Genomic DNA, 13,640 nt, shown 5'->3' with positions numbered 1-13,640 from the left:
GGCTTCTTCGCTCACCTCATTCATCCCTCAACGGTAAGAGCCAGTGAGGGGCCTTACCAAGCCCGCCCCGTCATAACCCCAGGGTCCCGCTTGTGTTGGGATATCAGGGAACGGTGTTGGCCAGTGGGTCAGCATCTTGATCCCAGAAGACCCAAGGAGGAGGAACCACAAGGGGAAAAGGCAGGGAAAGAAGTGGGACCGAGATGGTGAAGTAACCAGTCTCTCTGGAGAAGTTTGTTTGGTTCCATTTGAGTGGAATTTATATTAAAGAGTTCCGCATCAATATCGGCTCCGTGGTCTCCTTGTAGTGACATGAACCTACACCCTTCCCCTTTCTGACCGGAGTGGCCCCGAGCCCAGCGACATCCAACCACAGTGTAATACCAAAGCTATGACTCCAAAAAAACAAAACAAAACAAAACAAAAAAACCTCAACCAAGAAAATTAAAATTTCTGTCCTGGAATATCTCAGAATGGAGAATATCAGTGACCCCACTTTCTTGGAATTTATTACCAACTATGATATAGTATTTCTTCAAGAGACTTGGCTTAGGGAAAAATTAATGTTCAATGGATACACAGCACATACTGCCAAGGCATGTGTTTCCCGTCGATGGTGGTCGCCTCAAAGGGGGCCTAGCTATCATGGTTTCTACTGACACTCAATCCTCTATTGCTCCTCTTACAAATTTGGCAATCACTTTACTGATCAAATTTAATGACATTGGTTTTTAATTGTTAATTAATTGTTTTATATTCCCCATCTTCGGAACAAAACAGAGATGCATGGACAAATCTGGAAATCTATATTAGCAAATTATTAGCCCAACATCCCAGAGCTTCCTTGATATTAGAAGTTGATTGCAATGCAAGAACAGGCCAAAATTAGACTGACCTCTATTCTTATTTCCAACTAACACAACCAGAAGTGGATGCAGGTTTGGGTCTTCCCTTTAGAAAATCTAAAGATAAAGGCTGCAATCGCGCAGGCCTCTATCTTACCCAAATAGTAAACAATTTGAATCGAGTTATTGCAAACGGATCTATGGATGGAGATACCAAAGGGGAATATACCTTTGTGTCAACGCAAAGGTCTTCTACAATTCTTCTTCAAACTGGCTTCAGATCGGGATATGGAGTTGAGACCGCTATGATCACCTTAGTCGATGATCTCCGTCTGGGCACAGACAGGGGAAATGTGACCTTGTTGGTGCTTTTGGACATCTCAGCGGCTTTCGATACTTTTGACCACAGTATCCTTCTGGAATGCCTGAGAGGGTTGGGCATCAGGGGCACTGCGCTCCAGTGGTTCCATTCCTACCTCTCTGGCAGATTCCAGATGGTGCAGTTGGGGGACACTTGCTCCTCTAAGAGGGAACTCACATCTGGGGTCCCCTCAGGGATCTATTTTGTCCCCCACTTTGCTAAACATTTACATGAAACCACTGGGAGAGATCATTCGGAGGCATGGGGCATGGTGTTATCAGTACGCTGATGACACCCAAATATGCTTCTCTGTGCCTCTGACTGCTGCAGTGTCTAAGGATGGCGTCTCTCCTCTGAATGCCTGCTTGAAGTCGGTAATGGGCTGGATGAGGGAAAACAAACTCAGCCTGAATCCAGAGAAAACGGAAGTACTGGTGATAGGTTCCCCAGGCCCAGGGAAGGAAATTTATCCACCTGTCCTGAATGGGGTCACACTTCCCCTGAAGGATGAAGTTCGCAGCTTAGGAGTATTTCTGGACTCGTCCCTGCAGTTGACATCTCAAGTAAATGCAACGGTCAGAAGTGCTTGCTATCAGCTTTGGTTGATACGCCAGCTGCGACCTTGCCTGGGCCGAAGGGACCTTGAAACCGTGGTACATGCTCTGGTAACCTCTTGTTTAGATTTCTGTAATGCGCTCTACACGGGGCTACCCTTGTACCAAGCCTGGAAGCTTCAGTTAGTACAAAACATGGCAGCCAGACTGGTCACTGGCGCATCCAGGTTTGACCACATAACACCTATTTTGAAAGATCTCCACTGGCTGCCTATTGGCTTTCGAGTGCAATAGAAGGTGTTGCTTATTACCTATAAAGCCCTACATGGCTTGGGCCCAAGTTACTTGAGGGACTGCATCTCCCCATGCAATCCTCCCCGCACACTCAGAACATCCGGGAAGAATCTGTTGGAGATTTCATCTTCCAAATATGTCTCCACATCTCAGACGGCCTTTTCAGTGGCGGCCCCACGGATTTGGAACAGTCTCCCCGAGGAGCTCCGTCTCATGACCCCCTAGAAACATTTTTAAAAAGGCTTAAAACCTTTCTTTTTTGCCAAGCCTTCCCCCCGAGGAATGAAGTTGAGCGCTCTTGATGCCATTGATTCCCTGCCTTACCCTATGAATGATTGTGTTTGTTTTTATCTATTTTTATGAGATGTTTGCAATAATTTTATAGTCTGTAAACCATTCTCATCTATGGAAAAACGGTATACAAATAAATTATTAAATTATTATTATTATGTCATTGTTTCGTATGACCTAATTTCAACAATGCCTAGGTGCGTAGTAGAGAAATGTGTAGAAAGCAACCATCTACCTGTAACTTTAACTTTAAATTGTGTCATGCAAGCAGATTTTGTAGAACAAACCGATTTACAAATTGGAAAGCTAGCAGCTAGAACACGTGACATTAAATGGTTGCTAAAGACAGAAAATAATACCAAAACTACTCTGAGGGATATCCGACAATAACTCCAATTTCAGCTCAAGGATCAAGTTTTCCTTTCTTTTCTTTTGGAACATAAGAAAATACTTTGGAACCAAAAGATTTTATATGCTTTAAAACCAGGTTTTCTACCATACCACAACTCAAAAGGTGTTTTACCAGTCACTCTGCTAGGAACTCTGCTATGTAAATAAGTTGCTGTAACTACTGCTTCAGCCTATAAAGACTTAGGTAGTCTAGCTTGCATTAACATAGATCTAGACATTTCCTGTAATGTTCGATTCAAGAGACGGTCCAGCAGACGAAAGAGCTCATCACTGCGAACAATGAGCTTAAAGAGGCCATGAGAGACAACATAACCAAGCTATGAAGGAATGCTTTGAGGAGCTTTCAGCATGGAGAGAGAAGCTGAAGAAAGAACGCGAGTTTTATAAAAACTAAATTCAAGGAAGCCAGACAGTGCTTAACAACCAAATGTGTTGAGAATAAAGCACTTAAAAAAGCAGCTCCAAACTTTTGAAGAAAAGGAAGAAGAACACAGAAATGGATGTACAGTTTCTAAAATGGAGATGGCACAAGAACAAAGCTCCAGGCTGAAAAGGCAGATCTGGTTGCCATCATTTCAGAGCTGCAGCTTAAAACTCAACAGTGGCACTACGGAAGATTCATTTGTTGAGATCAGGATGCACAAAGAAGAAGTAAATGGAACATGAAAGGAAAATCAGGATTAGTGGTAAAAGAACAGGTGACACAGCCACCCGCACTGCCATCTGTGGTGAACAAAAACGTACACTGGTGCCCGTGATACGAAATGATCGGGTACGAAATTTCCGGGATACGAAAAAGTTTGATTGGCAAAACGGTTTTCGGGTTACGAAATATTTTTCGGTTACGAAATTCATCGGCGCGAAATCAAATGCTGCAAGTGCAGCTATAGGCTTTCCAGTGCTAACGGAAAGCCCTCTTTAGCTAAGGGGCTGGTTAGGGTTAGCTTTGGCGCGATTGAATTTGTTAGCAGTATGGATTGGCTTGAGAAATCAAGCTGATCACTGGATTGGCTAACGAAATTGGGGGGGGGGTGGCCTGGCTTCAGAAACAAAAGCCGGCTTCCATTGATCGGCCCCCTTTGTCTGGCCTGTTGGACTGGTGAGGAAGAGTTGCTTCTGAATTTCTGTACAGGTAGGGTGTATGGATTTTACCTTCTTGGGTGCTTTGGCCATGGCTGTGAGGATTGAAAGTGTGGGGTTGAGTTTTGCAAGTTTGGCCTTGGCTCTGTGATGTGGGCCAGAGAGTGTGACAGGGGTGGGGTGTTTCCAATTGTGGCTTTTGCTCATGGCCTGTGCCTTTTGCCTTTTAGGCTGAGCTATGGCTCCCAAGAAGCCACAGAAAAAAGCGGCGGTGACAAAAAGAAGAGGGCTCCCTTGTCCTTGGAGGACAAGGGAGAAATCATCGCCAACATGGAGAGGCGTGCGCTTGGTGGACATTGCCAAGGAGTATGGAAGAAACCCTTCGACAATTGGCACTGTCCTCAAGCAGAAGGAGGCCATCAGAGGCGTTGTGGCTCCTGCGAAAGGCGTGACTACGATTGCCAAGCAGAGGACACCAAAGCACGAGGAGATGGAGCGCCTGCTGCTCCTCTGATTAAAGAAAAGGAGCGAGCCGGGGACACTGTGACCACCTCGGTCATCTGTGAGAAGGCCAACCACCATTTTTGAGACCTGGCCAGCAAGAGGCAGGCGAAGGAACTTCTTCCCAGGAGGAGCCCAGCCACCCCGGAATTCAAGCCTCACGTGCTGGTTTGAAAGGTCAAAAGGAGGACCGGGATCCACTCTGTCGTCCGTCACGGCGAGGCGTCCAGCGCAGACCACCAGGGCCGCAGAAGCATTTGTCATCAAGTTCAAGCCATGATGGAGGAGGAAGGCTACGTCCCGCAGCAGTGTTCAATTGCGATGGAGACGGCCCCTTCTGGAAGAAGATGGCCTCGCCGCACCTACATCACCAGGAGGAGAGGAGATTGCCAGGCACACAAGCCTATGAAGGACCGCTTCACACTTGCGTGTGTGCGAATGCCAGCGGGGACTGTAAGATCAAGCCCCTGTTGGTCTACCACTCAGAAAATCCAAGGGCCTTCAAGGCACACAACATTCAAAGGACAGTTGCCAGTGATGTGGCTTTCCAATGGCCGCCATGAGTCACACGCCTCCTTTAGTGGAGTGGACAACAGTGTCTTCGCCCGACTGTGAAGCGGTACCTGAGGAAGAGGATTTGCCCTTGAAGTGCCTCCTCCTCTTGGACAATGCTCCTGCGCACCCGCCTGGCCTGGAAAAGACATCCTGCTGAGTTTCTCCTTCATCAAGGCCAGTTTCTGCCGCCCAACACGACCTCCCTCTTGCACCCATGGACCAGCAGGTCATTGCCACTTCAAAAGATCTACACCAAGCACCTCTTCAAGCGGTGTTTTGATTGTACAGAGAGCAAACAGCGACCCTGCGAGAGTTCTGGAAGCAACATTTCGATATCGTCGGTGGGCTTGAAGATGGTGGACTTGGCTGGCAGGGATCACCAGGCGCAACCGGATTGCGGCGTGGAGAAGCTGTGGCCTGATGCTTCTTCCTTGGAAGGGTCACAGACCGAGGGTGCTGAGCCAGGTGAAGAAGAGGTGACTGAGATTGTTCCCATCGCAAGGTCCTGGGACTTGACGTGGACGAGGACGTGGAGGAACGAGGAGCACAGTGAGGACCTCACAACAGAGACCTCAAGGCCTTGGCGGCCATGCAACACTCGGCTGGATGAGGACGTGCTCCATTTTGACAGGGGGCCAGGAGAGGCGGCGGGGCATTTTGCCAACGGCAGAAATGAAAGACATTTTGCGGCAATTCCACAATGTGTCTTCTTATGTTGAGAAGCATCACCCTGAGAAGTGTTCACCAGCCATGCCATTGCCCATTATGATAATGTCTGCCTTAGCCATTTAGGAACCTGCTTAAGGCCCGGCAAAACAGAAATCCTTGGACCAGTTTCTTCACAAAAGAGGAGAACCGTCATCCAAGAAGGGAAAGGTGCGGATGACCCTTAAAAACAAACACAATTTAAAAAAAAAATTGTTGTTAAAATGGTAACTTAATTGGGTTAGACCGGAAACGAAGAAACAAGGTGAGCAGTTCTTAGGGTGGCGGGCTACTATCGGCGATTTAACCCGATTGCATCAATACGGCGCCCACTCACGGACTTAACGAAAAAGATGTCCTCGGCGGTACGGTGGGGGCCCGAGAAAATAAGGCGCCTTCCTAGGCTTAAGACCCTATTGTGTAGGCTTTCCGTATTGAGGCCCGGACTTAACAAACCCTTTAAGTGTACACAATGCTTCAGAACAGGATTGGGAGCGGTGTTGGCCCAATGTGGGAGGATGGACACCAATTGTATATTGAGTAGAAGTTTATCCCCAGCTGAGGCTAAGTATGCGGCTATTGAGAGGGAGCATAGCATTAAATGGGCATTGCACTCCTTAAGTATTATTTGTGGGCTCCATTTCGTTATTAACTGATCATGCCCCTTTACAATGGTTACTCTCGATGAAGGATCAACCGAGATTAGCCTCGTTGGTACCTGCCCTACAGCCATTTTCGTTTCGAGATACAACCGGGAAGGATCTCAACAGCTAAGGCTGATTTTTTTCCCCGCCAGGGCCCATGGATGGTGGATCGCCCGTCAACCCTCTTAGGCGGGGGGTTATGTAAGGATAAGGAGGCTAGTGGGTCGGGTTGAGCGGCGAGTGGAGGCAGGAGGCCCAGAAGAAGAGAGAGGGGAGAAGGAACTCAGGTGGGAGAGAGAAAGGAGTTTGGCTTTGCACCCGAGGGGAGGGCGGAGACCCTGGAGTGGTTTAAAAAGACAAGGAGAGGCGCAGAGGGGGAGGAGAGGACGAAGACGGGGACGCGGAGAGGAAGCGTGGAGGGGAAGAAGAAGTGAGCTTGGAAAGGGGAGAAGCAGCTGGAAAAGGAAGAGACTTCATAGGAGGGAAGGGGCGAGTGGGGCCGGTGCTAGGGACTCACCCCACGTGTTCCCGAGAAGAGTGAAAAGAAGGACGGCCCGGAACCCTGAAGTAGGGAGAAAGAGAGGGGCAGGAGGAAGGCGAGGAGCCGTGGTGGGAGCTAAGAGAAAGAGCCAAACAGGAGCAGCCCCGCCAAGACGTCCTAAGAGGGAAAGAGCAAGGACCCAGTAGAGGAGTATTGTCCTCCCGCCACACACACGTTAAAAAAGAGCCCTAAGCCAAGGACGCCCTGGAGGGAAGGAAGGAGTACTAACTGAGTCAGTGAAGCAACTAGGCTTGCTACAACATTTTGGAGACTTAATTTTTGTGCTATATCACAGTGAAGTAAAGGGAGGTCGGCTTGGTAATTTGTACCAACCGAGTGGAGAATAAAAAAACTGTAAGCTTGAATATGGGACTTCTGGAGTGTTTACAAACGAATTTGGTGGCATTCATGGAGCGTCCCAGGGGCGGCGCGCTAGGGGCGGGTAGCCCCGCCCAGAACACTACCATAGCGGTTTATCAGGGTGCTGTTGGCGGTGCATGGCCCTGCCCGAGTGGGAGCGCCTCCGCCGCTACTGGAACGTCCCTACATAGCAAGACTGTGTACAACTCTGTCTCAACCATATGGTCTGGACGAGCAATGGAGGGTATCATTTCCGAATGCCCGTGCTCTCTTCCACACGAGTGGGCATCTGCTCGCAAGCTGGAGAAGTCACAGTGATGAGGAAGCCATCCCGTTGGAGAAGAGAGTGGCCATTGGTGTCTTTCACTGCACAAAAATCCAGCTATGCTGTGACCGCGGCGTTGTTTGGGGCTGGCATTGCCAGTGGTGGAAAGTCATGGTGTAGTTTTCCTGGCCATAGAGAAACTGCTGCTGTCACGAACAGTGTACCGGGGGTAACTCCGTTAGTTAGGGACATTCAGGCACGTTCCTTTAATCTTTGGCAGCTCTGTGCTACGACTGTGGTGCAAATGTCACTCTTATGTACATTGTGTCTTGCAATGGTGTAAAGAAAAAAAAAAAAAGAGTTGCGCAATTGTAAAGATTTTTGCATGTCAATTCTCTGTTTCTCCCCTTCCTTTCCCACAAGATTATGGATGCCTTTGGTAGGCTCGGCGTCCCGCAAGTGGTTGGCCTCAGGGACGGGTGCCATGCCTTATCATACCCCCTGGGGACAGAGGAATGCAAAGTCACCAGAAAGGGCTCCTATGTCTGTCATCCTGCAAGGGACAGCAGTGGACCACACAGGAAGGTTGTGGACGTGGAGCTCGGAGGGCATGATCATCCTAGTGCACGGTTGGGGGCACGGATTCTCTCATCTCGGGGCCATAGAGGCTGGCAGCTATTTGGAAGGGAAACCCAAATCAGAGGCCAGCAGATCGGGCATTAGACTGTCTGACTGTGCCGACCCCATTCGGAGGGCTCATGACACCCTGTAACCCCCACACTCCAAAGAGAAGCGCTTCAAAGGAAGTTGAATCACGGGGGGAGGGGCTTGGAAGATTGTTGGCAATTGAAAGGCTTGATAGGCGCTGTTCACTGCCCCACTCCTGGTGGCAGAAACTTGTGGTGCCATCTCGCATAGCGCCATTCTGCACACATCTGAGACCAGGGCAGGGGTCACTGATGAGGGGACGAGATATGGCGCCGGTTTGGGCTGCCACCCTGGAAGCAATGCACAGCGGATGGAAGAGACGGCCAAGAAGAATAGGGAGGCTGTGAGGAATGCTGCAGACTCTTTCTGACAAGGAGAATCGAAAGTGGCGTCCTGTGCCATCATCTGTGATGTCAGAGTGATGTATGTAAAGCAATAAACACCGAATAATGTATCCCATGTACCCACAGTCTGAGTCTGCCTATCATTCCTGCTGTGTGGCTTGTGGGCATGTTTTTGCCACGTGCCTGAGGGGACACACACAACACACACAAAAGGTCTACGGGCGCTGTTTTCGGGGTCAAAAAGATGATAGCTCCAACTGCCATGCCCGTTTAAATGTATCAATCCCCTCAACTGCAACGTTCGAAGGGCCATTTGAATGTATCAATAGGCGCCAGTGGGCATATATTGGGGGAAGATTAAACTTGCTCCTCTGAGAGCTTTCATTGGCCTGACGAACTTGCATGATGCCCGCACCACAGGTGCCCATATATAATCACGTGCGCAACATGCTAGACCCTGAGTACGGCAATCAAAGAGGCAGCAACCACGCAGGAGGGTCCCCGGTTCCCTGCATCGACTATTGGACCGACGAGAGGTCGGGAATCTGCCTGGACTCCCTGATTACACAAGGCACTGCGCCAAGGTTATGGCAAGGCACCTACACCCACCGGGGGGGGGGGTATTTTCTCGAGTCATCTCATGCCCTCCGAAACCAAGGAACGCTGCACCAATGCAGAGTTAAGTTTAAAACTCTCAAGGCAGCGTTCTTTGAAACCCTTGAGGACTTTGGAGAGGAGCCCCCGGTTGACAAGCGGCCACCATTCTTCGCACGGCTGAAGGACCTGTTGATCAGTGGAGATCGGCCTAGAGCGGAAGATCGCCGTCCTCCAGGTAAGTCAGAGCTCTTGCCATGCCCTGTCCTACCCTCCTTGACCCTCCCCCCCTGCCCTCTCCCCCTTCTTCCTGCATGGTGCCAATGCCATCCCTCCTCTTCCCTTCTGCAGGCGTCCGGCCAAGGCGGAGGTGGAGGGAGGGCACTGTGCCAGGTCGCCCTCTCCACCATCCTCGGGGGACGAGGATGTCCCCGAGGGTGGGCCACAGCCAGGACCAGCTGCTGTGGCCCCTCCACAGCCAGAGCAGGCTCCTCTGGTGGAAGGTAGGTCCCCAGGGTGAGGGGTGGGGGTTGCCTGACTGCAGCCCCCACGACACTTGTGTCCTTCACTGCCATGCCAGCAGACATAACTTGGAACTTTTCTTCTTCATTTGCAGGGCTTTATGTCCTTGCTGCTGTTGCCGCCACCAAGGAAGAGGAGCCTGGCCCGAGCCACCGCCTGTCTGGGGCACCAGGGGACTTGGCCCTGGATGCTAGGTCCATGGATCGCCTCATCCAAGTCCGGCAGCGAGGTAAGTGTGGAGGTGAACCCAGGGAAGGGAGTGGGGACACCCAGAAACCCTGCCTGTGGGAGTGGGTGATGGCATCCACAGGTTGCTTCTAACCATCCTGTTTCTTTTTCCCCTGCAGAGCAGCAGACTGAGCGGAGGTTGGCTGCCATGGAGGAGGTAATGCTCAAGATGGGGGAGAGAGTGGCAGCTATTGAGCAGACCCAGCAGGAGGTCATGCCCCCCCTGCCTCCAGGGACTGCTGTGTGAGCTGTTTTGCTGCTGCCGGGTGGCTTCCTGGGTTGTTAGAGGTGCGCAACTGCGCACCGGCCCAGGAGCTGCTTACCAGACTCCACCTCAGCGTTTTTGCCAGCGGACCGGGGGAGAAAGCCGGAACACCTGGGGAAGGCAGAGAAAGGGGCGTGCCGGGGCAGCGGCGTGTATAAAGCCAGCCTGCGTGGTCCCCTCCTCCGTCACGCCCCCGCCTCCAGGGACTGCTGTGTGAGCTGTTTTGCTGCTGCCGGGCAGCTTCCTGGGTTGTTAGAGGTGTGCAACTGCGCACCGGCCCAGGAGCCGCCCTCGGACTGCTTACTGGACTCCACCTCAGCGTTTTTGCCAGCGGACCGGGGGAGAAAGCCGGAACACCTGGAGAAAGCGGAGAAAGGGGCGCGCCGGGGCAGCGGCATGTATAAAGCCAGCCTGCTTGGTCCCCTCCTCCGTCACACCCCCCCCTGCCTCCAGGGACTGCTGTCTGAGCTGTTTTGTTGCTGCCGGGCGGCTTCCTGAGTTGTTAGAGGTGCGCAGTTGCGCACCGGCTCAGGAGCCGCCCTCGGACTGCTTACTGGACTCCATCTCAGCACACTTTTGCAGCTGCGCAGTTGCGTACATCTGTGACTGTGCGGAAGGCAGGGGTGACGAACCCGTGTCAGCTATTTGGCAGAGAATGATTGTTGTATCTTGTCTCTGCCTTCATTGCTGTATTGTGGGGGGAGGGGGAGGGTATGGTTGTGGGGAGTGTTTTGGTTGGGGAGGCAGAGGGTAATTCCCTCGGCATGAGCGGGGCTCCTATTGGAGTAGTGTGGGGCAGGGGGAGGTATGGTGGTAGGAGAGTGGATCAGCGTTACAGAGGAAGGCAAGATCGATGCTTAATACCTATCTCCCCTTCCTATCCCTCTTCTAACCAAAGAGATCTGAGGGTCATCCCAACCATACCACAAACCGTGTCTCTGCTCCTGTGCAATGCCAGATCTATTAAGAACAAGACCCACATTATATATGACCTGCTTGAAGATAATAACTGTGACCTGGCTTGCATTACTGAGACCTGGCTTGGGCCTGGAGGGGAAGCTGTGTGGGCTCAGGCCCTACCCGCCGGGTACTCAGTGAAGGACCAGACCAGGTTAGGTGGGCGGGGGTGGTGGTGTTGCTTTGATTTATAAAAACACCCTGTCCCTATCCAGGAACCTTGTCCGTCAAACTTCCTATATTGAGTGTATTTACCTGACCCTGAAGGCCAGTGACAGTCTAGGGATTCTGTTGGTCTATCGGCCACCCCGTGCGCTAACAGACTCCCTTAACGAGCTGGCACAGTTGGTCTCGTAGCTGGTGCTGGAATCCCCCAGGCTCTTGGTCCTGGGGGATCTCAACATCCCCTTCACAGCCAACCAGATTCCATCTGGTGCAGCTCGGGAATTCATGGATACCATGACAGCCATGGGCCTGTCACAACTGGTCTCGGGGCCTACGCATTCGGTGGGTAATACGCTTGATATGGTTTTTTGTACGGATATGGAAATTCCGTGGGCGGAAATAACCAACATTTCCGTCCTGTCATGGATGGATCATTTTCTGGTGGAGGCAAAATTCAAGGCATCTACCCAGATCCCTCCTGGGGGTGGTGGACCCATTAGAATGGGTCTTTAAAACTGTCTTTATTCATGGCATGTAAAGTTAGGACATAGAAATATGCAAAGTATTGAAAAACTACTGACAGAATGTGGAATTAATGTTCCTAAAGATGTTCCTAATGGTTACCAACCCTATAATGACTCAAGGGGTAGAGCTTGCCACTATTCCAACAATCTCAACAATGCCTAGGTGTGTAGTACAGAAATGTGTAGAAAGCAACCATCTACTTGTAACTAAGTTGTGTCACGCAAGCAGATTTTGTAGAACCGATTTACCAATTGGAAACCTAGCAGCTAGAACATGTGACATTAAATGGTCGCTAAAGACAGAAAATAATACTAAAACTACTCTGAATTCTAATGAATGTCTTTCCCTCCAAAGTATATTAACTTATAAATCCCCTGATATCATTTGTGTTTCTTACCAAAAATTAACTACAATTTTGTTTTGTAAAACAAAATTAACAAGTCAAAATAAATGTACATAAAACACAAATTAGAATCAGCCAAGCACCACCATGGTCTGTGTCTCTCGGGAGAATAAACTCTCCTTTTTAATGCTCATCTCAGCAATCATTAGAAAAACTTGGAGATGTCTCATTTAAAGGGTCGCCTAAGTCAAAGTCAACTATAAGGCAGTTAACAACTCTGCAGATAAAGATAAGCTTTGAATAGCTCTACTTAAAGAGTGTATAATAACACAAATATCCATAGAACAGTGATACCTTTAACTGGACAACCAAAATGCACAAAATTAAGAGTGGACGCACATGTATTTCCCCAGGTACAAACTGGCATTCAGCTTCATAGATGCCTCCTGGTTGCAAAAATCCACAGTGGAAGGGGAGGGAGAGCATGCATTCTCTTCCCTTGACACCATCCCCATGGAAACACACCAATGACAACGTAGTTACTGACTGCCGGAACTGTATGCCAGGCTGAAACCTGAGCCGAGGACCAGAAAGAAGGCAGCGGCTAAATGCTGAGCAGGAGGAAGAACATCAGTAAGCCAACGGTTTTTTAAAAAGAGGCAACAGTTGCAGAATGGAAAATGCTCTTGTGGAAGAGATGGCTGCATCTTTGGTCAGAGAGTTTCTCAGCAAAAAGGTAAACCAGCCTCTTTCTTTGCTGCAGACCTTCAGTGCATCTGTAACCGTTCTTCTAGTAATGCTAACACAGCAGGCCTAAGTCTTTCTCCCTCCTTAGTTTGTCATGGCTAGGAACAGAGATCTCTGACAGCAGTTTTTTTAGCTTTCCAGGTAATTTACCTTTTAAGCATTTTGTTCCAGGCTGCTACAAACTGTACCTCCTACAACTACATTTCCCACAATGCATTTTAAAGAGCACAAGGAGTACAGGAAGCACACTCCTATCTGCACTCCCAGTAAACCCTCCTCCGCCTCCCATTGCAGAGCTTCTGTGCTTTAGGGTTTTCGTGGGACAGTTCATATTAAATCAGGAGCTGCTACATCTACTTGACCTTGTTTGACTTTATGGAAATGACACTAGACTACATTTTACTGATGGAAAAATGCAGGAATGACCTGATCAGCCACAGTAGCATTTATTTCTATTTAAAAGAGCAAAGGCTTCTCACATTTCAAACTGTTATTATTGACAAGGGACAAATGATAGCACACCAGAGTGCTGAGTTCGTATAAGCCCCTCAAGAACTTAACTTTTAGGTTCACAGCTAAAATTTATATCCGAGCTTGATGTTGTATGGAACCTATCTGGATGTGATGTGGACTCCCAAATCTAGTTTTGGAAATCCAATTTGTAAGCTCTTTGTGTAAAACCACTTATACTGTAAAACTAAAATGGATGTGAATTTGCTGATGGTGGTCCACACAAATGCATGGAACTGGGAAATGTGGCAGCCCCTATAGAGCAATTAATGTAGTTAATTGCCAACTTGGAGGGTGCTTCTAAAATTTGCTGGTCCCCCCCCCC

General features: G+C 49.6%; 1 protein-coding gene across 6 annotated transcripts in view; it reads left to right on the top strand.

Annotated features, from left to right (window-relative positions):
• Positions 1–12,595: 12,595 nt before the first annotated feature.
• The window catches only part of MINDY4 (MINDY lysine 48 deubiquitinase 4), a 115,415-nt gene continuing 114,370 nt past the window's right edge, over positions 12,596–13,640 (top strand). For 3 of the 6 annotated variants that reach the window (XR_006104445.1, XM_042472184.1, XM_042472181.1), the window contains exon 1: positions 12,596–12,794. Coding sequence is in view for 4 of the 6 variants with exons in the window: in XM_042472184.1 (XP_042328118.1) it covers positions 12,732–12,794 (63 nt within the window). In the remaining 2 variants the exon portion in view is untranslated. The remainder of the gene's footprint in view (positions 12,795–13,640) is intronic. The other 3 variants (XR_006104446.1, XM_042472182.1, XM_042472180.1) reach the window with 2 other exon arrangements.

This window comes from Sceloporus undulatus, chromosome 6 (genome assembly GCF_019175285.1).
Source record: "Sceloporus undulatus isolate JIND9_A2432 ecotype Alabama chromosome 6, SceUnd_v1.1, whole genome shotgun sequence".
NCBI lineage: Eukaryota > Metazoa > Chordata > Lepidosauria > Squamata > Phrynosomatidae > Sceloporus > Sceloporus undulatus.
Note: the sequence above shows the minus strand (reverse complement) of the source record. Positions and strands in the feature narration are given on the sequence as shown.